The sequence below is a fragment of the Kwoniella newhampshirensis genome, chromosome 4 (assembly GCF_039105145.1).
Source record: "Kwoniella newhampshirensis strain CBS 13917 chromosome 4, whole genome shotgun sequence".
Taxonomy (NCBI): Eukaryota; Fungi; Basidiomycota; class Tremellomycetes; order Tremellales; family Cryptococcaceae; genus Kwoniella; species Kwoniella newhampshirensis.
In genome coordinates this window covers 1153350-1177647 of record NC_089958.1, presented here as the reverse complement: position 1 = coordinate 1177647, position 24298 = coordinate 1153350, and the positions used below count along the sequence as shown (strand labels likewise).

Sequence of the window (24298 nt, the reverse complement as noted above, 5' to 3'; positions counted from 1 at the left end):
TGATAGGGATCGCTGTGGAAAGCGCCGCATGAGGCCGTGTGTGCATTCGGTTGGAAGTGGCTTTCGTGAAGGTTGAGATAGTCTGGAAAGAAGTCTGGCGGAATACTACAGTAAGATCCATTTTAGCCGGATCAAGAACAAAGTCCGCGGTGGGATCAGGACTGGACCCGGAGAAAGTCTGCCCGGTCTGGTGATCTCCGCAAGTAGGCATCAGATTGCTGCTGGGGCTATCTCCTGGAGCTGCGGAGGATCTCTCAGTGGTGTCGTACGACACCTGGTCTGGGTGCGCCTGCGCGATTTGCGCTGACGACGATTCGGTCTGCTGTCGAGCTCTTTTGTGACTGTGGATGAAATCTCAGCATACAGCCGATATAATACCACTCGAAGCGCTATTCAAATCCACCCGAAAGAGGAGACCAAGCTGTTGGATGTGACGACTCACCCGAATGAGCACACAATGGGCGGATCACGTCCCAGGTCATATTGCGAACGATGCACTGCTCACACTGACCATCCCTGTATACAATAGACACACGTAAAACAAACCGATTCACGTTGTTAGAATCTTGTTGGACAAGAACAGAAAAAATGGACTTACACTGAGCTACTTGAGACGGTGCAAGCCAAGCGTCTGGCAGAGCAGCTGTTACACTTTGCTGTCTTGATGGTCGAGATGTTTACGGTCACAGCGTTTCCGTCTACAGGGATTATATACGGACTGTGGTCCATCTCTGCTTGACTTTTTCTGCTGCTGAAACTTTCTGGGTCTTTGCTGCAGTCAATGACACATAGTTCAGATTCGTGCGACACTAATGTACTTTATCATCTGACTCACCTTCAAGGTCGGGGTGAAAATGCTGAGTATGATCTGTTTGCGTCAGGCAAATATGTAGTCTGAAGTTTGGGAATGGTGTTGAACAAGATACCGCTGAGAAAAATACTGTGAACTGCCTCATTTATATGATACATATGTGGCCTTCTACCTGTTTTCGCAGTCCGACTCCAACGCTTATAGAAGCTATGTGAAGCCCAATACAGTTTACGTCTCGTGGCGAGATGTCGAGCCTACTGCTAGGGGTCCAACCTCAAAGGTGTCTGCCTCGCCGTGTGTCAGGGTATGCATAAAGGTATCTGACGAACATGACCTGGCAACGTTGTAAGACTTACGGATGTCAACGATTCCTCCAGTTGTGTTCTCCTTACACTCCGTACCTGCTCCCACCGCTAGCTGATCCGCTTATGTGAGCTCGGTGACGTGCATAGGCATTTCGTCAATTTCTAGTGGATATCGTCAGGCTTCATTCCATGTCACACGCAGAAGCGAACTCAAGTGGTCAATCTCGCTTGAGCGAAGATTGGGGAGAGATTAGCTTCAGGTGGATTGGACGAGAATGAGTTATCTATATCTGGGATACTGAGAGGCAATTGAAGAACATTCCTATCAGGGTGAGTAATGAGTTGTGTAAGTTATCTCACAGGTCATAAGTCGCGAATTGGAATAGCTGATCACATTGTTCCTTCACAGAACGCTCATCCCGGAGGAGTCAGCGGAGTTGCTTGGTCAGAAAGCAACACGAAGTTGATCAGCACATTGAGGACCTGGACCATTCCAGAATTGTAGAAAGTCTGAAATGCATATCTAGACGAATGAGATGCGAAATATTACCAAGTCGTGACGGCGATATCACCTAGACGATTCGTCAAGAGCAATCATCAAAAGTTTTGAACTCGGTCAGCAGTCTTTGTCTTTCCAAGTCGCCGGATGGGGGAAATCCTGCTGGACGAAACGGCCAATTTCGTCAGCTTCCTCCTGATCGAAGCTTCCTGGAAAGGAGATTTGAAGGATGCTGCCTTGGTACGATTGAGGAACATCATACTGAAAGGGATCATCGACCTGATATGGGTTGCTGGACACTCCGTGATCTGGCGAAAATAATTCTGTGGGGATACTGAGATCCATCAGAGCCGGATCAAGAGGGAAATCAGCGGTGGGATCAGGCCTAGACCCGGAGGAAGTCTGCCCAGTCTGGTGATCGTCGTAGAAAACCAACATCGAATGGTATGGTGGAAAGAAGCTTGCCGGAACACTGAGGTCCATCAGAGCCGGATCCAAAGGAAAGTCAGCGGTGGGATCAGGCGTCGACCCGAAGGAAGTCTGCCCAGTCTGGTGATCGTTGTAGGCAGACATCGGGTCGCTGCTCGAGCTTTCTGCTGGATCTGCCAAGGATCCCTCAGTGGTATAGCACGACGCCTGGTCGGGATGCTGAGCGCCTTGGTCGGTCTGTGCTGATGACGATGGGGCTTGCTCTGGAGCTCTTGTACGGCCGTAGATAGATATTCAGCATATGTACCCTCCCGAAAAAGGAAACCAACGCGAATGAAATCCTACATTAGCCAAGGACCAAATCGTTGTACAGGATGTAAACGCTCACATGAATGAGCATTCCCGCTTGGGGAAGCCTCTCCGTTCTTGGTTGTATCTAATGCACCGACCACATTCACCGGTCCTGTAAATTGGTATGGGGTATGAGTACTGTGACCGTGCTCAAACCTGCTCAGGCCAAGGAAGAGACAAAGGAGCAAAACAAAAGACTTACACCGAGTCTCTGGCAACCGTGCAGACAAGGCTTCGTTGAGAACAAGTTTCACACTTTCTTTGCAGGGCAGCCTGAACCTCCACGGTGATGGGAACACCATTCGACCACGCTCGATGGGTCGTGCCGCTCATGCTTTCTGGATCTGGGCTATCGGTCAATGACGAGCGGATGGAACTGGTGCACGACAAAAACGACATTGTCTTACTCACAGCGCAAAGATGATATGGTGATTATTTCCGAGTACGGGCCGTAACCATGTGTACAGGAAGTATGTAGTATGATGGATAAGGATGACGTTGAACAAGATCTCGATGAAAAAAATACAGCGGACTGCCTCATGAATATATGCAGTGGTCATCTGGAGTCTGTGTGCCCTTCTATCCGTTCTCGCTGTCCGACTCCAGCTTCAAGGAAGGTCTGTCGAGGCCAAAGGAAGTTTCACATCGAGTGACAGGGTGTCGAGCCTACTCCCAGGGGTCTATGCTCGAAGGTATCTGCTTCACTGTACGTCACACAATACAGAAAGGAGTCTGACAAACACCCCAGGCAATTTGGTGAACATGGACAGGCGTCTACGATCCCCCCAGTTGGTGCCATGAGCACAATTGCATCTCAATGTTAGGGGCAACATACAGTGTACTGTATGTGACATAGAGTGGAGAATTCGAAACATGTGCCACATGATCATACTGTAGCAATTGCTGGGAGCCTCTCCGCTCTGCTGTTCAATAACAAAACTGTCAATCCTCTCACTGCCACTCTGTCGCAAGCCACGCTCATTACGGGTCGAGATGACGGGCAGTCAGGATAGTCCGCGTGATCAAGGTAGTCTGCATCCTTGATTCGCGCCACATCGTCCAGATCGGACTGACTCTCGAAGGCGTAGGTATTGGCCCAATTGGGCACATCCTGTCCGATCGATGGCTTGAGAATGACTTACACGTCGAACGAGCCGCCGAGAAACTTTCGATATAGTGATTCGTTTCGTGAGCGGTAGTAAGCTCTTGGAAGTCGCTAGACTGTAAGCTTGATGCAATGACTTGACTAGGTTGGTGGAAGGCTCCGCAAGATCATCTTCAGTATGATCAAAGTCAGGTCCTACGTGTTCATATGGCAGAAGACTGGGTCCCGCAAGTGGATTATTGTCTTCCAACAAGTCGGAGGGATCTTTGATATGTCTCCAAGGTTCGTCGATCATCAGACTAGGCTCGATGGAATCTGACGAATATCAAGTCCCTGGTTATGAGGAGATCGTCAAGCCATGCAAAGTCTGAGGAAAGGTCTGTGAGGTCTCTCCGATTGCCATTGGATGGGGAAAAGGCTGCAAACATGCAATGAAGCTTCCTTTGACCCTTTGGAACGCTTGATGTGTAAATTCCGAGCTGTCTATCTCTTGATCAGCGACTTCGATTTGGAACAAACAAAACTATCAGAAGACCATGAGAAGGCATCTGGACAATCAAAAATCCAGAAGGGAGCACCAGGATCGCGTAGCCGCATCTTTGCGAATGCCGGCCATTGGCGTCTCGCTGATTTGTTGAAGCCAAAGGGGTTGCGTATACTATGAAGCAGAATGTCTGTCGTACATATGTTGCATTTTGAACACTTCAGTAAAGACCTTTAGTTATCCAATTTTTCTCCTAGCAACTCCGTACTTGCTCCCGCCGCTTGCTAATCACGCTTATGTGAGCTCGGTGACGTTCATGGGCATTTCGTCAATTTCTAGTGGATATCGTCAGTCACTATGCTGTCAAGCACACCGAGCGGACTCACGAGTCGAGTAGTATTGCTCGATATCCCGCAGAATTCTAACGTCCTCGACAGTGACGAAGTTGATGGCAACTATTGCGAGTCCCAATCAGCGTGACTCTTGGCATACGAGACCACGAGATCCTACATACCACCCTTTCGGCCAAATCGACCACTTCGACCTATTCTGTGCAGATAATTTTCACGAGAAGAGGGCAAATCGTAGTTGATAACCAGGGAGACTTGCTGAACGTCGATACCTCTGGCCCAGACATCGGTGGTGATCAAAACACGACTTTGGCCGCCTCGGAACTCCGCCATGATTGCGTCTCGCTCCTTCTGGACCATCTCACCGTGCATACTGCTAACAGTGAAGTTCGCCTCTCGCATTTTCTCGGTCAACCAGTCGACCTTGCGTCGGGTGTTACAGAAAATCACGGCCTGCGTAATAGTAAGGCTAAGAGAGCATGAGATCAGCCTCTCCCCACAAGCTTTTAATGCAATTTTGCGACCACTTACGTGTCGTACAGATCACACAGCGTGTCGAACTTCCAGTCCTCCTTCTCGACAGCCACAAAGAACTGCTTGATCCCTTCAAGGGTCAATTCATCTCGCTTAACGAGAATCCTGATGGGGTCGGTCATAAACTTTGTAGTCATCTCAAGGACATCGTGAGGAAGGGTAGCGGAAACGACAACGACTTGAGTAGCTGGGGGAAGGTATCGGTAGATGTCATAGATTTGGTCCTTGAAACCCTTGTTGAGCAACTCATCGGACTCGTCAAGGATAAGCATCTGATAAGGTCAGCACATTTCTTAGTAAGCCCCGACTCACCTTAATGTCCTTGGTTCGAAGGTTTCGTCGACGGATCATGTCGAACACTCGACCAGGAGTTCCGGACACGACCTGTTGACCGGCTTCAAGCTTTCGGATATCCTCGCCAACGCTGGTTCCACCGATACATGCGTGACAAGACACGTTCATGTAGTCGCCCAATGCCAACACTACAGTCTGGATCTGGACGGCCAACTCTCGAGTAGGAGAAAGGACCAAAGCCTGAGTCTCTCGGAGGTTGGTGTCGATAGACTGCAGCATCGAGATGGAGAAAGTTGCAGTTTTACCGGTACCGGACTGAGCTTGAGCGATAACATCCCGACCTCGCATAATGGGGATGATGGCACGCTGTTGGATAGCAGAAGGTTTCTCGAAGTTGTACGCGTAGATACCTCTGAGAAGATCTTCTTTGAGGTTAAGAGCCTCGACTATTGTGGCAGACATGTTGGTCAGTATCTGTTCGCCACCTGGCTGACTGAATTCGAGAGGGACCACTAACAGGTAGGAGCCTAGATTCGAGAGGAACAAAAGTGTCATGACATGAGCACCTCTGCACCCCCCGATGATGCACTGCGTTTCCTTGAGGTTGCGCAGCGTCGTCTGAAAATACGTACCACCGAGACGGCCTCGGAAGACTCGAAAACGAGCTTCTCATCTCCTCTACATTTTCCAGTCTTGCGTCAGCGACGATCACCCTGCGCACATCGTTGCGATAGTGAGAAGAAAAAACGTACGTATTGATCCCAGCCATTCTTTGATGTATTCTTAGGATGAATGAGGTCGAAATGAAAGAGACATAGCAGATATTGATAGATAGGACCGAGTGGAAGACGAAGGCAAGTGAAACGGAATCAAATATGGCCTGTGGCAGATAATCCCGATGTCACCGGCATGTGGCACCTCATGCACCTCCTCTTTCCACCCTTGGTCAATGTCCTCCCCTCTCAAAACATACTCTTTGAATCATTCTCGCTACTCAAGAAGAGTGGTCTCACTCCCTAATATCCATATCGGACCCCTTGGTAAACAGCTGCAGCGACAGCAAATCAGACTACAACATGGACTCAATCATCGAGACGCAACGACAAACGCACGAGGAGATTGAACGATATGAGCAAGCTCTCGCTGATGTCCTCACGCATAATCCCACTGCTCAAAGGAATATAACCCGAAGAGATAGAAAAGCTGCAGACCTCTTGACTCGAATTGGTACGTTACGGAAGGAGCTCGTGGAGATGTACGAAGATGTCCCTGGGTAAGTGCTAGGTCTTTTGACGTTACCAGTCGATTGTCGTGATGCTGACCTTGCGTCATCCTGAAGATTACGACCGAAAGAGCTTGCCTTGCTTTCAGCCCCGGCACCAGGTGAAGATGACCTCGCAGAGTTCTACTCCAGATATCATTCAATAAAGCACTTCCATCTAAAACATCCGGGAATCAACGCTCGACAGTTTGTGCACGAGCTGGAGGAGCTGGTCAAGGGAGATGGTGTTCAGACGATTCAAGTGGAAGGCGAAGCTCAACCGACTATCATTGATCGTGAGTGACCATCCCATATTCTGCTTCGTGATGGCATCTGAGTTGAATTGTCTTTGTGACGTAGCTCTCGACTCTGTTTTCAGCGGAGAAGAGAACTTTGGGAAACATCTCGACTTATACCTTCCCCACTCCCAATACCTCAATCTCAAAGGTGCTACTCGTCTCTCCTACGTCGCTTATCTCGACATGCTCAAACATGGCAAGGTCGAACGAACCCTCGACTTGAAGGAGAAATCGACTGCTGCGTATCTCGAATACGTGCAAACACTATACAACTATCTGATATCGTTCTTCGAGAGGGCTTTGCCGTTGGTCAACATACATGCGAAGATCAAAGAGGAAGAGGATAAGTTTGAGGCGGCTTGGGGAGCTGGACAAGTCTCAGGCTGGGAAGCGGGGAGCTCGAAGGGAAAGGCACAGCCTACAGGAGATGGTATTTGGTGTCAATATTGTGAGTGAGATATTTCTTCTGGAACCAAGTTTCGAACGGTATGATCCTAATTTGCATCGTCAGGCCAAAAATCATATTCGAAAGAATCAGTCTACACAGCACACCTCAACTCTGCCAAACACAAGAAGAAAGAAGCCGAAGGGAAATCTTTTTCTGACCCATCCAAATCCAACGATTCCCCTGCACCCAACGCCTCAGCCTCCTCATCCCGATCGAAACTCCTCCCACCGGCGCGCCTCACGTATCTGATCGTCTCACTCCTTTCCTTCACCCCCGTCCCGCAATTACTGGTCGACTCGAGATCTGAAGTCGAGCGACGTATGGCTCTGACGTCAAGGGAGAGAGAAGCCGAGTTGGTGGAACAGGAAGAAGCCCCACCTGTACCTGTTGATTTGGGTAATGAGGAAGAGGAAGAAGACGACGATGGAAAGATCTACAACCCACTTAAATTACCTTTGGGTTGGGACGGAAAACCTATTCCGTACTGGTTGTACAAATTGCATGGTCTCGGTGTCACTTTCGATTGCGAACTATGTCAAGCTTCATATCAAGGTGGGTGACTCTGGCCGATTAGTTCAATGCAACAGGCTGACTGGTTGCCCTCATAGGTCGTAAAGCGTTTGATAAGCATTTTAGCGAATCGAAACACGCTTTCGCTCTTCGTGCTCTCGGTTTACCAGCAGGTGGAAAACACTGGTATGGTCTTACGAAGATCAACGACGTGTTGGCTCGTGAGTTGATCGTTTCCCGCCTCAATCTACCCATGACGTAGACGTCCTCTTTTCTTGCCCTTCGCTGTTCATCTATGTCGATCTTTGATTTGTCACTGATACTCCACTCTTGCTTCCAGTCGCCGATAAGCTCAAGATTGAAGGTCGGCAAGAGATGGCGCAGATGGAGAAGGCTGAAGAATTCGAAGATGACGAGGGGAACGTGTACTCTAGAAGAGTCTATGAGGATCTCAAGAAACAAGGCGTCATTTAGATGTAGGAAAACGCTGCAATGCAAAGTGATCTCCTGCGGAAAGTGACGAGGTGCACTGGGAAGGGCAGAGTGTCGGTCTAAATGTTTGTGTACCATGCATAATCGAGATACTGTACTCAGAGAGAAAGCATGATAAGAGGCCCAGACCCGCACCATGTCGATAGCGATGACCGCCGTCTGTTTCCGATAGACTCATAGCATGTCATCGGTCATGACGACCCTTGCATTATATGTGCTCATGACGGGACTCGACTGTCTGCTTGCCTTTACTTCAATCTCGCTTCCGCAGCTCTAGCTCTTCGCTCCCTCTCTATCTGTTGCCTCATCTCCGGGCTCAGCCCTGCCAACCCGCCTTCTCCACCTACTCTCCCTCCCAGCTTCTGCGGTCCGTTCAACCCCGTCGCTGCAGCGACCGGTACCAGCAATTGAGGCGGAGGCTGACTTGTCTCTTCGTTTTTCTCTTCTTCCGCTCTCGCTTTTTCCCTCTCCCTCAATTTCTCTCTTAAACCTTTCCTCCTCTCCGATTTCTTCTTCTCCTGTTCCGCTTCCATCTCCTCGCTCAATCCCGATGGAACTCTGGCGGCTGTCCAGTCACACCAATCAGGATGAGCATGGGCTATTCGCCTGAAGACATTACGAGCGCCTTTGGTGGAACAGAGGTCATAGGCGAATTTTCCATCGGGTGCAGGCTGGGTAGGATCTAATCGCTCCTCCTCGAGCAACCAGCGGAGGATGTCTTCCTGACCCGCTGCAGAGGCTAGTCCAAGAATCTCGGAGGAGGATGGGTATTCGGCTTTGTATTTCGTCCAGAAAGGTCGAAGAACGTCAAGTTTTCCTTTTCGGATCATCTCCTCGAGTCGCTTGCGTCGATCCTGTCGCGCTTCTTCTTCCGGAGAGATACGGGGCACAGGAGTAGTCGTCGGGCGAGGGGTAGGAGCTGGGGTGGGTTTCACAACTTTGTTCTTGGGTTGAAGAGAAGCGATGTACGCTTCATCAAGTGCTTGGAGAGCGTCTTCAGATAGGTGTGAGACCTTGACTCGTGTCAGCTCCTGCCAACATCGTAGCAGCTCCTGCAAAGTCTGGAACAGACATCAGCCTCATTTCACAGGCGACGAAACGAAGACTTGGTCCAACTCACAGGGCGCCTGGTAGGGAAAGGGAATGTCCTGATCCTCTCATCACCCTTCTCGATAGGTGCATCCTCGTATCCCCAGAAGCTCTTCTTGCCGTGCGTACTCGCTCTAATGAAGATTCTCTCCGATGCATGGATATCCTCCGCCCACTCGATCATCAGCGCCTGGATCTCCTCTTGCAGTGCTTGTTCGCCGTATCGTCGGAGCATAGCTCCAGCCGACACAGCCTTGGATTTGGCGTTATCGTTGAGAGCCTGAGAGCCACCTTGCTTCTTACGAGCTGACCGCGGCAGAGACATGTCAGCGAGAGTCATCGTTATCAAGTGAGAAATACAAATCACTTACTCGTGTACCGATGGAAAGTTTTGTGCTGGAGTACTCTCACTTCTCCTGCCCCTTTCACATCTTGTCTCTCTGTCTTTCCTCTAGGTTTGATCCCCACAACCATCCCCGCAAAATGACCACCAGCGACCATGAGCAGGGTGATCCTCCTCTCCTGGTCCTCTTCCTCGTCCCCTGTCAATTGCATTCTTCTCAGCTCTTCCAGATAATCTCGTGCGGTCTCAAATGGTGGGAACAACGCTCGATGTATACCGAACTGAGTATTTTTAGGCACGGACAACAAAGGGATAGGAGTGGTGGGGGTAAACCAGATGACGGCAGTCCGTAAATGAGCTCTGCGTTGACGATCGGCGAGTTCGGCCGCTTCGTCGCTATCGCCATCGGAGGCTGAGTTCAGTTTCTGTCGATTCAGCAGACGGGTGACCTTGGATTGAGAATGGGAAGAATCGCCAGATGAGGAGGAAGAGGCTGAGCCAGATATGGATGAAACACCTATCACCGAAAACATCAGCATCAGCTGGGATCATTTTGTGAAGAGTAGGGAGACACACCTTCTACCATATTATCCCATTCTTCCTGTGACACTATCCTGCCAGTAAGCTTAGCTTTGGCGTTGTATCGATGCCAGTCGGACTTGAAGTGAGCTCGTTGTTCTTCGACAGTTTCAAAGCTCGCGTTTGGACAAGTCTGACATCCCAAGGTAGTAGAGGAGGCACCAACGGCGTTCCCGTTCTTGCGCTTCGTCTCGGGCTCCTCGTTGACTGCTGTTGACGTTTGAGCTTCGATGGATCGCACAGAAAGGTTCGAAAGGAGTTCGGCAGGAAGGGAGTAGACCGATATGGCCCTGTTCAGTATTGCTGTGGCCATTTTGGGCGGTCTATACACTCAGCTATGATGAGGAGACACTCTCTCAATGGTACACGATTTCGTCAAGATTCGAATGTGTAAGAGTTGTCTGCCCATCAACTTTTGTGGTGCATCATCATCATCATCATCGTTCTCAACTGCTCTTGGAAACAACTCATAAGCCGGATCCGAAATCGATCTGGCACTCTTACGTCATCAGCAAGGTACAATGAGCCTGAAAAACCAAAGGATCAGCCACGGATATCAGGCAGATCCGCGTTGGTGCGTGTCACGGTCCGTCGTACTCGTTTCAATCATTGCCGTCCTTCGCTGCACTCACTGCTGCACTTGACCCCCTCAAAAACACATTCCTTCCGCTCTTTCCTCTTTTCACTCTTGTCACTCGTTGGCTCACACACCTCTCACGACCGTGACGACTGACAGAAATCATACAACATGGCTGACCAATTGGTGAGTTCCCCTAGTCAGCGAAATAGGGGTCGCTAGGTGGCCCCACACTTGCCATCGAAGCTCATGTCGCGAGTGCTGACATCGGGCTGCTTCTCAATGATAGACCAAAGGTAAGCTGACTGTTCAATAAAAATCTCCGCTCTGGAAACTAGCTGACATTGCCCTGGCATTTCCGCACCATACAGAACAAATCGCTGGTATGTCCAACTTTATTAATAGCTTGACGACGTATTGCTTTTCGCTGCGTGGTAATGATCGATGTTGACGAAAGAGCCATCGGTGGTGAACAGAATTCAAGGAGGCTTTCTCTCTCTTCGACAAGGGTGAGCATTATCATGTACGCTGGATCCATACAAACGATCGAGCTGACACCTGGTCTGCTTTCCCTCTCCAACCATTATTTCGCCCCATCACCTCAACCGTCTAATCGTCATCGGCGTAACTACTGTGATGTGTACATGCCTCCTCGTCATACCTCATATTGCCGCTCATAGATGGCGATGGAACAATTACCGTCAAGGAGCTTGGTACTGTCATGCGATCCCTTGGCCAGAACCCTTCCGAATCCGAACTTCAAGACATGATCAACGAGGTGTGTTTGTGTGCTTCCATCCCTTGACTTCCATTATTTCCATTATTTGCTGCTCCTTCAGAAGGCGCACAAGCAATACTGATACCGACTGTGACTTAACCATTTCTAGGTCGACGCTGACAAGAGCGGCTCGATCGACTTTGCCGAGTTCATCACGCTTATGGCTAGGAAAATGCACGACACCGACTCTGAGGACGAAATCAAGGAGGCATTCAAGGTGGGTATTGAACATGTGTTGTTGCGGCCATAGCACCGCTTGAGATCCTCCAGGGCAACCCACCATGATCTTAACATGGATGTTGTTTGGCAGCCGGATGCCTTGAAATCGTGCTTTGGAGACCCGTACTAATGGGGATCACGTTCCACAGGTTTTCGACAAGAACAACGATGGTCACATTTCTGCTGCTGAGCTCAAACACGTTATGAGTGAGTATTATCTGCAGAGATCAAAGGGCCTAGACGTCTATCTGACTCCCGTGCTTAGCCAACCTCGGTGAGAAGCTCTCGGACGCGGAGATCAGTGAGATGATCCGAGAGGCGGACAAGGACGGTGAGTATCGTCTTGACCGGTGATGATAGGTACCAGTAGCTGAGTTCTCCGTAAGGTGACGGCATGATCGACTACAACGAGTTTGTCACAATGATGTTGGCCAAGGTGAGTACACTTGCGGCCCTAGGTCGTCTGCAGAGCTCGGTTGACGTGTGTTTGTGCAGTAAACGCCGGTCGGCTCTTTCTTGATTTTCCTCTTCTCTTCCATGTGTCTTTATGGCATGGTGCGAGAGAAAGGTATGGCGCTTTCGAGATGCTATGTATATGAAAACGACTGTGTCTTCGTCACATCAAAGTGGGCCGGAATTACTTTGCACTGTAGACTGTTGAGCTTTGTCTCCATGATTGGAGCTCTGAGACTAACGCCTCTAGTATGACGGTGTTGGTAACGGCAACTCTGCAGACATAAACGAGGTCCACTACCTCTGCCTCAGCTTTGCTACCAACCTCACGATGGCGGATGTTACTGCCCATAGCCGATAACGATAAAGTAAGGATCATCTCGAGGACGGATTTGACGTCGAAGGCTTGCCGGCTTGCGGCAATGATCCAGTCGGTTCACCCACGGAGAAGAGAGGCAGTATTTTCGGAAGAAAAGGCTTTTTTAGGTGTAAGATGTAAGATTGGTTTGAGGGCCTTTTCAGGTTTCAGGGATTTCTTGGCCCTTTCCGACGTCATTAGCGTCAGGAGTCACAGCGAGGGGCAAGGGCGACGACGCATCTTTGAATCTCTCGTCTCATGGAAGAAGCAGCAGGAGTGGTAGTAGCAGCAGCAGTAGTAGCAACCTCCCTTTTTTTCCATTGACATCGATCTATCTTTTTCTTTTCTCTTTCGTTTTCTATACGAAATAGAGAAAACATAAAACAACATACACACGTCTGTCCTCTTATACCACCCATCTATACTCCTACACACGTGAGTACATACTCTTCCTCGTTCCGTGTTCAGCACCGGCCGCGCTGTTCTCTGAGCTCTCATGAGATGGGCACAAGAGAGATGCCCTTCGATCCCGCATCTCGGAAATCTATCCGATTGCTGTGCCTCGTTCATTATTGAGCGCGGATCTCCTTGCAGTGAAAGCAAAGGCGCATCAACGGGTGATCAACGGGTGTTCAACAGCTGACATATATATATATCCCCTTTCTCATCTCTCCATCACATCTCCTCCAAATCCTTCCATCCAATCGTCTCCTTTTAGCCCCACCCAAAGCAACATCTATCCAAAATGGTCGCTACTGAAATGAAAGCTCTCTGGTACAACAAGGTGAGTCTCGCCCTCTATCATATCTGCTACTACTCCTCTTCAGATCGCCATCACGTCGCTGACCTCAAATCTACTTGTGTCTGCGTCGCAGCCTCAAGACTTTGAGATCAAGACTGTCCCTGTCCCCAAGATTGGTCCCGAGGAGGTCCTTGTCAAGGGTGAGTTCTGGCGGATCGGTCTCTTCGAACACGACTAAGCTGACCTGATATGCGCAGTCGACATCTGTGGTGTCTGTGGTACCGATGTATGTTCCTTTGTCGTCAATCTTCGAACGATCGCAGCTGATCGGATTTCCCTGTTGAAAGGCTCACATCCACGAGGGAGAGTTCATCTCCCAGTTCCCCGTGAGTCGTGCAGCGATACCATCATTATCAGGGATAGCTCAGCTGATATATAAGGTCATGTCATGCTCGGCTATGTAGCTTATCCCCGGTCACGAGGCTGTCGGTAAGATCGTCGCTATGGGTGACAAGGTCAGCGGTTTCGAGATCGGAGACCGAGTTGCCGCCGATGTCGGAGGTGAGTCCATAGGTCTGTCTTGCATTCAAGAGTAAGAAGGCTGATCGTGCCTATCAATTCGCAGAGACATGTTCCCACTGCCACTACTGCCGAAAGGGTGACGAGCTCTTCTGTGAGCACTTCTCCGCCGCTGGTGTCACACGAGATGGTGGTTTCGCCGACTATCTCAAGTAGTGAGTGTCCCGCCATGCTTTCTCGAAGCATGTACATGTGCATGACGAGCGAGTCAAAGAAGCCGCTCGCTGATGTTCGATCTCTTTGCAGTAAATTCTCCAAGGTCTATAAGATCAAGAACCTCTCCGACGAGGAGGCCACTCTCCTTGAGCCCGCCTCTTGTGCCATCCACGGCATGGACAAGCTCAAGATGCCCTTCGGTGCCAAGGTTCTCCTCATTGGTGCCGGTCCTACTGGTTTGATCCTTGCCCAGCTCATGAAGATCGGTGGTGCCGGTCACATCACTATCGCTGCCAACAAGGGTATCAAGATGGACATTGCTCGAAAGGTTGATGCGGCTGACACCTACGTTGACCTCGACCGAAAGGACGCTGCCAAGCAATGGGCTAAGCTCAAGGAGGACAACCCTTACGGTTTCGACGTTGTTGCCGAGTGTACCGGTGTTGAGAGCATCGTCAACGACGCCATCAACTACGTCACTCGAGGTGGTACTCTCCTCGTCTACGGTGTCTACGAGGACAAGGCCAGGGTTAACAACTGGTCTCCCACCGACATTTTCGTCAACGAGAAGAGGATCATCGGATCCTTCTCTCAAATCTACTGTTTCCCCCGAGCCATCGACCTCCTCGACTCTGGAAAGATCAAGACCACAGGAATGGTCACGGACGTCTTCAAGCTTGAGGACTACCAGAAGGCTTTGGACAAGATGGCTTCGTGAGTTTTCCTTCCTTTGCATATTTGTGTGTGCTGGCCGCTTACGAGTGTGATCCAAACTCAGTCGACAAGCTCTAAAGATCGCCATTAGGCCTTAGGCCTTAAGCGTTTGAGGCCTATTCGTTTCCAAAGTTGGTTTGTTCATGCCGGATGCTGTGATGCTGTGCTGGGATTTTGCTTGGAAGTAGAGTTCAGGTCAATGTGGTCTTGCTAGGTGCTAGGTGTCAGTGGAAAGAAGTCAGTCAAATGTAGCTATTGTGCATGAATCGGTGTCGCGAAAGTTCGGTTGTCATGACCCCTTTGAAGTCGCAAAACCGGAGCACTGGCCAAGCTCTATCCCGTGACATCGTCGATAGCCGACATCTTCGTACATGCTCATAAGATTACTGTCCATAAGATGCTAACACTGATGACAACCACCCTGCCGAGATAAAGAAATGACACTGATTCTGGAACACCATAATAACCGGAAGACAATCCATCTATACCCTAGCTCGAAGTTGTTTTCTCAGATCTCCAACTTCAGCCTGTAACGAGTTGAGCTATACGACGACCATCAGTCAGTCTCTGTTGTTCGCTCTTCCTCACTTCACTCTTCGCTCAAGCTCGATCACGAGGAACGGACGAAAACTTACCTCGTCTAAAAGCTGGATTCTCTGACCTTGAGATTTGGCTCTCTCTTCATCCGCATCCTCTTCGCATTCCTTCAACTTCACTCTCATCTCATCCACCTCCCCCTGCAATTTACTCTGCAAGGCCCTCTTCTCATCTTCAGCAGCTTGAGCCAGTTCCAGTGCTTTCGCTGATAAAGTATCGTTCGCTTCCGAGAGTCTGTTACACGTTTCTTGTTGTTGGGCGAGTTGAGATTCGAGAGCTCGCTTCGAGGTCGTCGCGCCGTCCAAGGCGGATTGGAGAGAATTCAGTTCTTCTAAGAAATGCGATTCAGTTGATCCGGATTTGGCAAGTCGGTCTTCCAGTACCGCCACTTGTCTACAGGAGATCATTTTTCGAGTGTCAGCTGTCCACACTGATGGTATATGACCAAAGGAAGATGCGGTCCACTCACTGCTGATACGTTTCCAGGCTATGCCTACTGTCCTCAACTAGTTTCTTCGCCTTCGCCGCATTCTGTTTCAGCAATTCCCGCTCCTTGCCCATCCTCACAACACGTTCCACCATCAATTTCCCATCTTCGATCAACCCTTTGATCCTCTTCAACATCTCGTCGATCGCGCCGACTTGTTCATCGTTCGGCTTGTATAGCTCTTGTAGCGCTACAAAGTCGACGGATCGACTGGGACTTGCGAAATCGAGATTGCTCGACCCTGTACGAGGATCGATCAGGTCGGCCTGCTGACGTCGAGAAGGATGTGGGAGCAGGGACCATATGGAAGAAAATTGTGATGCGATCGAGTTCAATTCGGACGTGAGACCGTCGACTTGTGCTTGCAACGCTTTAGTTGTTGAGGATGATTCCGATGACAGCGATGTGACTGCTGCTTGAGCGGCGTTGAGGGACGTGGACAGAGATTCGTTCCGAAGAGTCAGATCGGCGATTTGGTCTTGCTGGTTCTATAAAAACACCCTTACCATCAGCGCAAGTCAGACAGAGTTATCCCAGTCACTCACCCTCAACTTCTTCTCCATTGAACCGACCTCTTCTCGTTTGCCCGACTCTCCCCTATCAAGCTTAGCCTTCCAGGCGTCTCTGTCCTCCGATACCCTTTGGACCTCTGCTTCTAAGCCTACGTTGACCTCTCGCATCTCGTCTCTCAGATTTGACACTTCCCTCTCTCGTCTTTGGACCAGACCTCTCACTTCCTCCAACGCTGAGACTACTTCTGTCTCTCCGACAGTCCCTGACTTTCTGCCCAGTATCGAACCAAGCACTGCTCGAGTGGACTCCATCATCGCCTTGTCCTTCTCGGACATTTGACCTGATTCCATCATTCGTTGTCGATCACCGAGCAAGGCTTCTTTCTCGTCTGCCCAACGGCGTTTTTCTCCTTCCCAATTCGATCTCTCTTGATCCCAAATTTGTCTCTCCCCCACCAATCCCGCCCTTTCCCTTTCGTAATCCTCCTTCTCGTTCATCCACCCTTCCTTCTCCTGCTCAAGCTGTATTCGTCTCTCATCCAATTCCCGAGCTTCTTCCTCGATCGCCCGTTCCCTCCTTCCCATCTCGATAACCATCTCTTCCAATTCTGATGCACGCGCTATCTTTTCTTCGGTCTGTCGAACGAGATCCGCTTCCCGTGCCGCAAAGCCACTGATCACTTTAGACTGTTTGTTATACTTCGCTTGAGTTTCGCCTGATACACGTTCGAGTCGTCGTACTTCCCAAGCCATCACGCCCGACCAGTGTTCCATTAATCGACGACGAAGCTGACCTTCTCGATCACGCAAGACCAGGACTTCCTACAAGATGCGAACAACGTCGATCAGTCATAATCCGACACGATGATATAGCCTCCAGCTCAGTATTCAAACTCACCTTTTCGGCCGCTTCTACCCGTTTCTCAGACTGTTCCAGACTCTCCATGGTCTGTTTCGACATTCTCTTATTCGAGTTGTTGAGCTTCTGCAGAGTCCTAGCAGCGGTGAGGATCTTGATCTCCCGCTGATGACGAGATTGCAGTGACTCAAGTCGAGTACCGAGAAAGGATAATTCCTAAGCATGATGTGGTTTGTGCGTTAGTCCTGAGGTTGTACCTTGTCTCATATCCTGATTTCCATGAAGAGGAGAGACAGTAGATGTGTTGATCCGTGGACATACCTTTTTCCAGCTCTCCACTTCTTCCCATCCGACCACAGGTAGGTCCTCACAGTCCACTGCGGCCTGACCCGCCAGGAGAGTCATGAGCATCTCATCCGACCCCTGTCCTATCCCCGATGCCATGCCCATCGTCGTGCTCTCTTTGGAGGGCGACCCGCCTCCTTCATAAGAGGTAGCTGTGGTCTCTTCACTCCCTATCATCTCAAGTTCGTGTGAATGAGAGTGGGAAGAAGTGGCGTATGTTGATTGGTGAAGATTGTTTATATGAGGAGGAGGAGATGACGAAGGTGGTGGTTGGGAGAGCAAGGTCGGTTGGCGTCGTATTTGTTGGGTGGGATGATGGAGTCGATCAAGGACGGGACCATGTCCATCTGTAGCAGGTGACGATTCATAATAGCTGTCTCGAGGAATGGACAAGCTGTCATTGGGATTGGGAAGATAGTCTCCTTCACCATCTGCCGGTGGATAGCCGCGATGCCCATGTACGTTCGAGCCTTGACCATTACCATTCATACTCCGTTCCTCGCCATTTCCGTATCCCGGGCCAGAAAGTGGACCGAGTCTCGTAGACAAGTCGAAGCGAGCGGAAAGATCATTATCATTCTCGTACGATGACGGCGTGACGATGGGAGGAGAGCGAGCTCTGAAGAAAGCAGCTTTGGAAATCTTGGGTGCGGATACTGAGGTCGACGAAGGTGGTCCTGCCGAGGCGCTCATGACGTTGAGAGCTACGGGCATCGAAAAGCCCCTTGAGAAGTGATGGCTGCAGAGATAATGCTGAGTAGAGGCAGATCGACTTCTTTGTTGTTGTTCTCGCTGGTCCTTTTTGACTTTGTGTTTTGTTTTATTTTGGGTGTCTGCGCGAACCACGCGACAAGGGTCAAGACGTGCATGTCATAGCACTTGATAGAATCACTGGCTGTATCCACATGGTAAAGACACTCGTCTATGCATACACAGCTCGTTCATGACAGTCATGCCCTCGTACCCTTCATCTTCGCAATAGCATTGGGACCCCTGATCTTGCCCTTCTTCGCTTTCGCCTTGCCACCCTTGGTCTTCTCCTTCTCAGATCTCGTCAAGCCCAATTTAACAGCACCCTTGTCGCTCTTCTCCAGAGCCAACCGAGACTTCTTCTTGGCCATTCGTCTGGCCTGTCTATCCGCATCCGTGCTCTTGACAGCCTTCCTCTCTTCCTTCGACAGATCCTTGATCTTCTCTCCAAGCTTGGGATTGCCCTTGGGTACAGGACCAGAAGCTGTCTTGTAGGTAGATTTGGACTTTTCGGCCAATGCCTTGGCACCCTTCTTGTGCTCAGGTTTGGCCAAAGACTTGATGGTGTTGCTGAGCGTGTTGGCAGCCGGGAGAGTCTTGCATGGTTGAACTCGAAGATACCGTTTGGCAAACTTGATTTTCTTCTGGTCCATTGCAAGGATCTCCTCCACACTTTCTCGGTCCTATCGTGGATCCACATAGATTAGCCAGCAAACTTTTGACGAAGTAGTGAATCATCTACCTTCAGATGAACGTATCCGAATCCTTTGCCGAGTTGGGTCTGTTGATCTCGAACGATTCTGACACCAGTGACCCACTTGCCTTCACCCGCTCCTCTTTCAGCCTTGATCAATTCCTCGAAGAACACTCGCACATCCTCGTCCTTGGCGGCGTAGTCCAGACCACCCACGAAGAGACTCTTCTTGGGGTCGGTACCGCTTGGCAACCAAGCATCACGCTTACTCAACGCGTTGCTTGCAGAAGCAAGAGCCACAGCGGAAGGAAGACGGAGGGAGTCCACACGGATAGTACGGTCGAGAACTGAACTGCCATTGGCGACAAGGACGGCTGTAGCTGCCTCGTAAGGGTCGAGGATCGGTGCGACATTGGCCGCACGGTCGGGGTGAGGATGAGCGAACACCACATAAGCATTACATGACCCGAGTTCAGAGTGGAACTGATGAAGTGATCAGCTTGTGCTTCCAACCAAATACAGCTAGGAAGACCCACCTCTTTCTTGATGAAAGCGACCTTCCTCTTCCCCTTGGCATCGATGAAGACTTTTGCCGCGTCCACCTCGTCATCTCCACGCTTCTTGGACTTTGGCCCTTCTGCTTCTTGTTGTGATCTCCAAGCCTTAGCCCTCTCCTTCTCCCTCTTTGCTCGTTGATTTTCGTCCTTCTCGGGATCGTCCGTTGGGAGCGCCGCTGTCGGAGTCGCGAATGGAACAGATCGAAATCGAATCGATTCGATCTTGGCGGTAGGAGCGAAGGTAAGGAGATGGGAGCGCAGTTGATGCAATGCAGACTATGTATGTGATGTCAGTTGTGCCTTACTTCGGTGCTTGTGTTGTTTCCATCCACTCACTTTTGACTTGGCAACGTCGATAGGTAGGTTACCAACGAACACTGTCCGTCTATCCCTGTCTGCCTGTGTCTCTCCAGGCGGTGTCCACTTTCCAAGCGCTTTGGCCTTCTTCGCAGCAGCTTTCTTCTCCAGCTTCGCCTTAACACTCTCGTGCATAAATTCCTCGTCACTGGCAGCGGACGAGTCTTCACTTTCCTCTTCATTTTCGTCCTTGTGATCTTCTGACTCAGGGTCGTCCTCATCATCCTGGGCCTCCTCTGCGTCGTCTTCGTCGTCGCTGCTCTCGAGCTCTGGCGAAGGCTGTTTTCTGCTCTTCTTGGATGTTGGTTCCGCAACGTTCTCGACAGGCAGCTTGGAACTGCTGGCAACAGGGGCAGAAGCAGGAGCCGAGAGAGCAGTCTATCACTCAACCTCAGTACAATTCCAATGATCATTCCGGGATCGAACAGGACTCACGCTTTTGTTGAACACATCATCCAAGTCTGCGTCCTTCACTCCGCCGAACAACGACAAGCCGGCTTCAGTCTTTTCGCCCTTGCCATCTTGCCTCTTCCTCTTGTTGTTCTTATCTATCACGGGGGCTTTGCCCTTCCCATTGGATTTCGTCGAGTTCTTGGCCATTCTGCTTGTTAGTGGTCGTGAGTATCAATCAACCGTATGATGAATGATTGACGGTCTTGGTATTCTTCAAAATATTTCAAGACGCAGCTGCCAGACCGAGATGTTGTACTAAATGCGTGGATCGATTAAAATGCATGCTGGCCTCCACCTTTCCAATGTCAAAAGAGGAGGAGTGATTAAAGATGACGGTAGCAGAAGCGGTCGTGGTGCCACATGACAAACGCCGAGATAGGACAAATGTAATCTTCCACGTCACGGGACACACGCAACTGTGATGGTACCTGACAGATCGTTTTATGTTTTTCCCTTTCAGGGTCAAAAGATGGATTTGTTGTTGTGGCAATGTTTGGTTCGGGTGCGTCATGTTGGCGGGATTTTCATGTCCACTTTACCTTACCTCCGTAACTGTTTTCATGTTTTCCAGCACCGTACTGGTCATCGTAGACTCACGACGCGGGTGATCCGATTGCTGAGATGTATGGCAACACGCTGGTACACTTTGCGATGCCTCGGGGTTCTTGTAGGATGCAATAGGGATGATCTTCGTCATGTCCAGGATATCTTTCCACGCGTTGGCACTGGGGCACTTTGGCTGAGATGCTAAGTGGTCTTTATGGAAGGCGAGCGAGGCTCTAATGACAAGGCTAGGAGATGTGGAGATAGATCAGAAGACTCCTGCAGTAACTGATCTGGCCCAGATAGCCAGCAGGGCGGTGACAGCGTCTCAACATATGTCACTTTCTCCCCATCCGAATTGCGCGGTTGACGTGTAGGACGCCACGACCGTTGAGAGCAACTACAATGACTCTTTGAGCTCATATGATCATGCACTGTATTGTCATAAGCCAGGCGATACTTGTACAGCCATAAGATGGAGCCGGCTGTGATTTGCAGTGGTATTTAATCATCATAGTTCTGATTCGGTAAATCGATAGAACGGGGAGATGCCTCGAGAAATCTTCGCGTCGCCTTTCGATTGTTCGTACCTATATCAGAGAAAGTCCCATGTCGCTGGGAACACGAGGCATACCCCTGACAGCCTCCGTGTAACCTCATGCCAACTACACGTCAACCTGCAGCTCTGCACAATAGGTTCAGCTCCACACCTCTCGGGATTAACGTACTTGAGCGGCGTTTTGTTTTCGGTCGGTAGAAGATCCGGTCACGTGACTTGGATCTACTTTTTGGCCTTCCAGCCCAACTATCTTCCTATGCATGCATCTCTACAAGTAGCTATGCGTGTGGATGCGTGACCCATGCATGTATTGCTCAAAAATCAGACTTTAATGAGCTATATTGCATGAGATATGAATCGAAACGTGAAAGAGGGGTGTTTATCCCAATTTGAGATGTGATGAGGATTGCGTTCCGCCGCGTCAAAATGACTTAAACAGGAGGTCACACCGCCCGAATTCATCTTCTTCCCCCTCTCTCTCCTCTTTTCTAACCCATTTTCATCAAAGTCAATTATCAGTACCTATAAGGTGAGTTGATCATCTTCAAGGTATCCCAAGCCTTCCTGCAGCATCAGACAACTCCTGTGAAGGAAGAACGAGCCCAAGCTAACGTATCAACTCGATTTTTCCTCGCTCTCGCCGTCGCTTCATTTCATACCTTTGTTTTGCCCGCGCTCCAGCCTCTTGCCACCAAACAACCAATAACAACCAATTCAACCACAATGGCTCCCACCACCACCACCAAGAAGGCTGCTGCCCCCAAGAAGGCTTCCACCCACCCTACCTTCCTGTCAATGATCCAGGTGAGTAGGGGGCCAAAGACCCGGTCGTGGAATTGCAAACATTCCTAGGCTGGGGCACATCCGACTTCGAGTTCCGTCTTCTTTCTGAGATATCGTGGATATCTATGTGGCGTGTATACCTCATTGCCGATCATCAGACGACGTCTGCGATGTCTCAAGTCGGGTGCTTTCGAGTCAGCGGCTCTGCTGTCATCGTTGTCGTCGGCAAGAGCAATCGGCAAGACGCTAGGGGTTGTGAATATACCAACCCCTATTTTCCTTCCGTTTCTCTTCTTTATCGCTTTCATTTCTCGCCCAGCTCTTTCAACCATGTCCCTCCTGTCCTATCACTGCCCCTGTGCCATGTTATTGCTGCATGGTGCTTCCTTCGCGGGCTATGAAGCATCACAGCCAGCCCCCTTCCGTATTCCCGGCGCGTGACTCCACCATATTCCGTTACACTCTTTCCCTTCTGTTTTTCTTGCCATCACACACTCGCATTGCCATGAAAATTGGCACGCCGGTGCATCCACCCCTTGGCACCCGGTGTGCGTGCATGCATAGTTCCACATCCTCTGCTTGTCATTATGCGTCCTCGTTTGACGAATTGCCTATTTGGGAAGATTTTTGTTATTTTCCCACCCTTCCACAAGTTGACCTTTTCGCTGACGGTATTCTTTACCGCCTGTTAGGAAGCTGTCAAGGCCCACCCCGATGACTCTCGAAAGGGTGTCTCCCGACCTGCCATCAAGAAGTGAGTGCTTGTCATCAGTCTCGGATAACAACGATGGCTCACTGTACCGTGATTTGTTTTAGGTTCCTTGCCGACACCTACAAGATCGACATGAGCTCCGCCTCTAACGTTAACAACCTTTCCAACGCCATCAAGCGAGGTGCTGAGAAGGGTGAGCTCGTCCTTCCCAGCGGTATCTCTGGCCGAGTGAAGGTTGCTCCCAAGGTATGTTTTGGGCTCTACCGAAGACGTTGTATATAGCATTTGAACGCTGACAATCGTCGGCGAACAGAAGTCATCCGCTGGCAAGGAGAACGTCGCCCCCAAGAAGCCTGCTGCTCCCAAGAAGGCCCCTGTCGCCAAGAAGGCTGCTCCCGCTAAGAAGGCCCCCGCCGCTAAGCCCGCCGCTGCTAAGTCCACCGCTACCAAGAAGGCTCCTGCTGCCAAGAAGGCCCCCGCTGCTAAGAAGACCTCTGCTCCCAAGAAGGCCCCTGCTGGTGAGTAAATATCTTTGGTGGCGTATCTAACGAAACACTGATGTGAGCTGTTCCCCCTCGTAGCCAAGGCCGCTGCTGCTAAGAAGACCGCCGCGCCTAAGAAGAAGGCCGCTCCCGCCAAGAAGGCTTAAACGGATCGTTTTTCGTCGGTATGAAGATGACCATCTCAGAGGGACAGTAAGGAGGAGGCTTGTGAGAGTCGGTCGATTTCGTTTCTTTGTAAAACTTGAGTCTGTCTTCGTGTTCTTTAATCTGTTTATTTCGTACCTTGGTACTACCCTTTTCGTTTTCGATCTTCCTTCTTTTATCCTAGCCTCTTCCGGGCGCTGTCTGTCTGTATGCATGAGCAGTGACCTGTGTATGTGCCTTCGCGGTGGATTCTCAGATTACCACTACATGTCTGATTGTTTGTCCAGTTGTCTGGTAGTCCTCGCGCATTCTGAAAGAGTAAAACCTGTTGCGTGACTAACGCCACTATCGGACAAGCGGATCATATGGGGCCTTGATCGTAGAACGACCTCCCCGCTACGGGATATTTGCGTAGGAAGGTCTGAAATGGTCTGTTCTGACCACGCCCGCGAGGATCTACCGAGGAATTCTCATCGCACCTCGTTGCGATGAATTGTCAGTCAGCTTGACGATTGCAACTCTTCCATATCAGCTGTCAACAAATCTCACGAAGCAAAGTGGCACTCGTTCCTGAACGTGGTTCGCATAAATGGGAGAGCTAAATAAGATAGATATCTCGTTTCGGTTTCGGTTTGTGTACATGGCTCAACGTTCCTCCTCGCGCGAGATATTCAGCTCATGTTC

General features: G+C 50.2%; 9 protein-coding genes across 9 annotated transcripts; 4 read left to right on the top strand and 5 right to left on the bottom strand.

Moving 5' to 3' along the window:
- Nucleotides 1-1732: 1732 nt before the first annotated feature.
- Nucleotides 1733-2188, bottom strand: IAR55_002416 (uncharacterized protein; the record flags this gene model as incomplete). The annotated part of the gene is made up of 1 exon (XM_066945529.1): nt 1733-2188. One exon carries the CDS (start codon nt 2186-2188, stop codon nt 1733-1735), a length of 456 nt encoding a protein of 151 aa, XP_066804218.1.
- Nucleotides 2189-4278: 2090 nt separating this feature from the next.
- On the bottom strand, nt 4279-5624 carry IAR55_002415 (ATP-dependent RNA helicase FAL1; the record flags this gene model as incomplete). Its single annotated transcript, XM_066945528.1, has 5 exons — nt 4279-4319; nt 4371-4439; nt 4499-4803; nt 4866-5122; nt 5181-5624. The coding sequence occupies 5 exons, from the start codon at nt 5622-5624 to the stop codon at nt 4279-4281; spliced, it is 1116 nt and encodes a 371-aa protein (XP_066804217.1).
- A 614-nt stretch (nt 5625-6238) lies between these two features.
- IAR55_002414 (uncharacterized protein) lies at nt 6239-8154 on the top strand (the record flags this gene model as incomplete). Its single annotated transcript, XM_066945527.1, has 6 exons — nt 6239-6435; nt 6502-6719; nt 6784-7170; nt 7234-7722; nt 7779-7901; nt 8021-8154. 6 exons carry the CDS (start codon nt 6239-6241, stop codon nt 8152-8154), a joined length of 1548 nt encoding a protein of 515 aa, XP_066804216.1.
- A 266-nt stretch (nt 8155-8420) lies between these two features.
- IAR55_002413 (uncharacterized protein) lies at nt 8421-10496 on the bottom strand (the record flags this gene model as incomplete). Its single annotated transcript, XM_066945526.1, has 4 exons — nt 8421-9233; nt 9293-9567; nt 9633-10121; nt 10181-10496. The coding sequence occupies 4 exons, from the start codon at nt 10494-10496 to the stop codon at nt 8421-8423; spliced, it is 1893 nt and encodes a 630-aa protein (XP_066804215.1).
- Nucleotides 10497-10931: 435 nt separating this feature from the next.
- On the top strand, nt 10932-12571 carry IAR55_002412 (calmodulin; the record flags this gene model as incomplete). Its single annotated transcript, XM_066945525.1, has 9 exons — nt 10932-10946; nt 11050-11056; nt 11237-11269; nt 11441-11538; nt 11648-11755; nt 11907-11964; nt 12023-12088; nt 12144-12193; nt 12461-12571. The coding sequence occupies 9 exons, from the start codon at nt 10932-10934 to the stop codon at nt 12569-12571; spliced, it is 546 nt and encodes a 181-aa protein (XP_066804214.1).
- Nucleotides 12572-13313: 742 nt separating this feature from the next.
- IAR55_002411 (chlorophyll synthesis pathway protein BchC) lies at nt 13314-14857 on the top strand (the record flags this gene model as incomplete). The annotated part of the gene is made up of 8 exons (XM_066945524.1): nt 13314-13352; nt 13444-13510; nt 13568-13596; nt 13658-13696; nt 13775-13871; nt 13936-14044; nt 14136-14759; nt 14824-14857. 8 exons carry the CDS (start codon nt 13314-13316, stop codon nt 14855-14857), a joined length of 1038 nt encoding a protein of 345 aa, XP_066804213.1.
- Nucleotides 14858-15241: 384 nt separating this feature from the next.
- IAR55_002410 (uncharacterized protein) lies at nt 15242-18252 on the bottom strand (the record flags this gene model as incomplete). Its single annotated transcript, XM_066945523.1, has 6 exons — nt 15242-15301; nt 15395-15749; nt 15826-16331; nt 16389-17177; nt 17254-17430; nt 17536-18252. 6 exons carry the CDS (start codon nt 18250-18252, stop codon nt 15242-15244), a joined length of 2604 nt encoding a protein of 867 aa, XP_066804212.1.
- A 257-nt stretch (nt 18253-18509) lies between these two features.
- Nucleotides 18510-20517, bottom strand: IAR55_002409 (uncharacterized protein; the record flags this gene model as incomplete). Its single annotated transcript, XM_066945522.1, has 5 exons — nt 18510-18992; nt 19052-19486; nt 19540-19836; nt 19897-20295; nt 20353-20517. 5 exons carry the CDS (start codon nt 20515-20517, stop codon nt 18510-18512), a joined length of 1779 nt encoding a protein of 592 aa, XP_066804211.1.
- Nucleotides 20518-22195: 1678 nt separating this feature from the next.
- On the top strand, nt 22196-23616 carry IAR55_002408 (uncharacterized protein; the record flags this gene model as incomplete). The annotated part of the gene is made up of 5 exons (XM_066945521.1): nt 22196-22276; nt 22948-23009; nt 23072-23213; nt 23281-23485; nt 23549-23616. 5 exons carry the CDS (start codon nt 22196-22198, stop codon nt 23614-23616), a joined length of 558 nt encoding a protein of 185 aa, XP_066804210.1.
- Between the last annotated feature and the right edge of the window lie 682 nt (nt 23617-24298).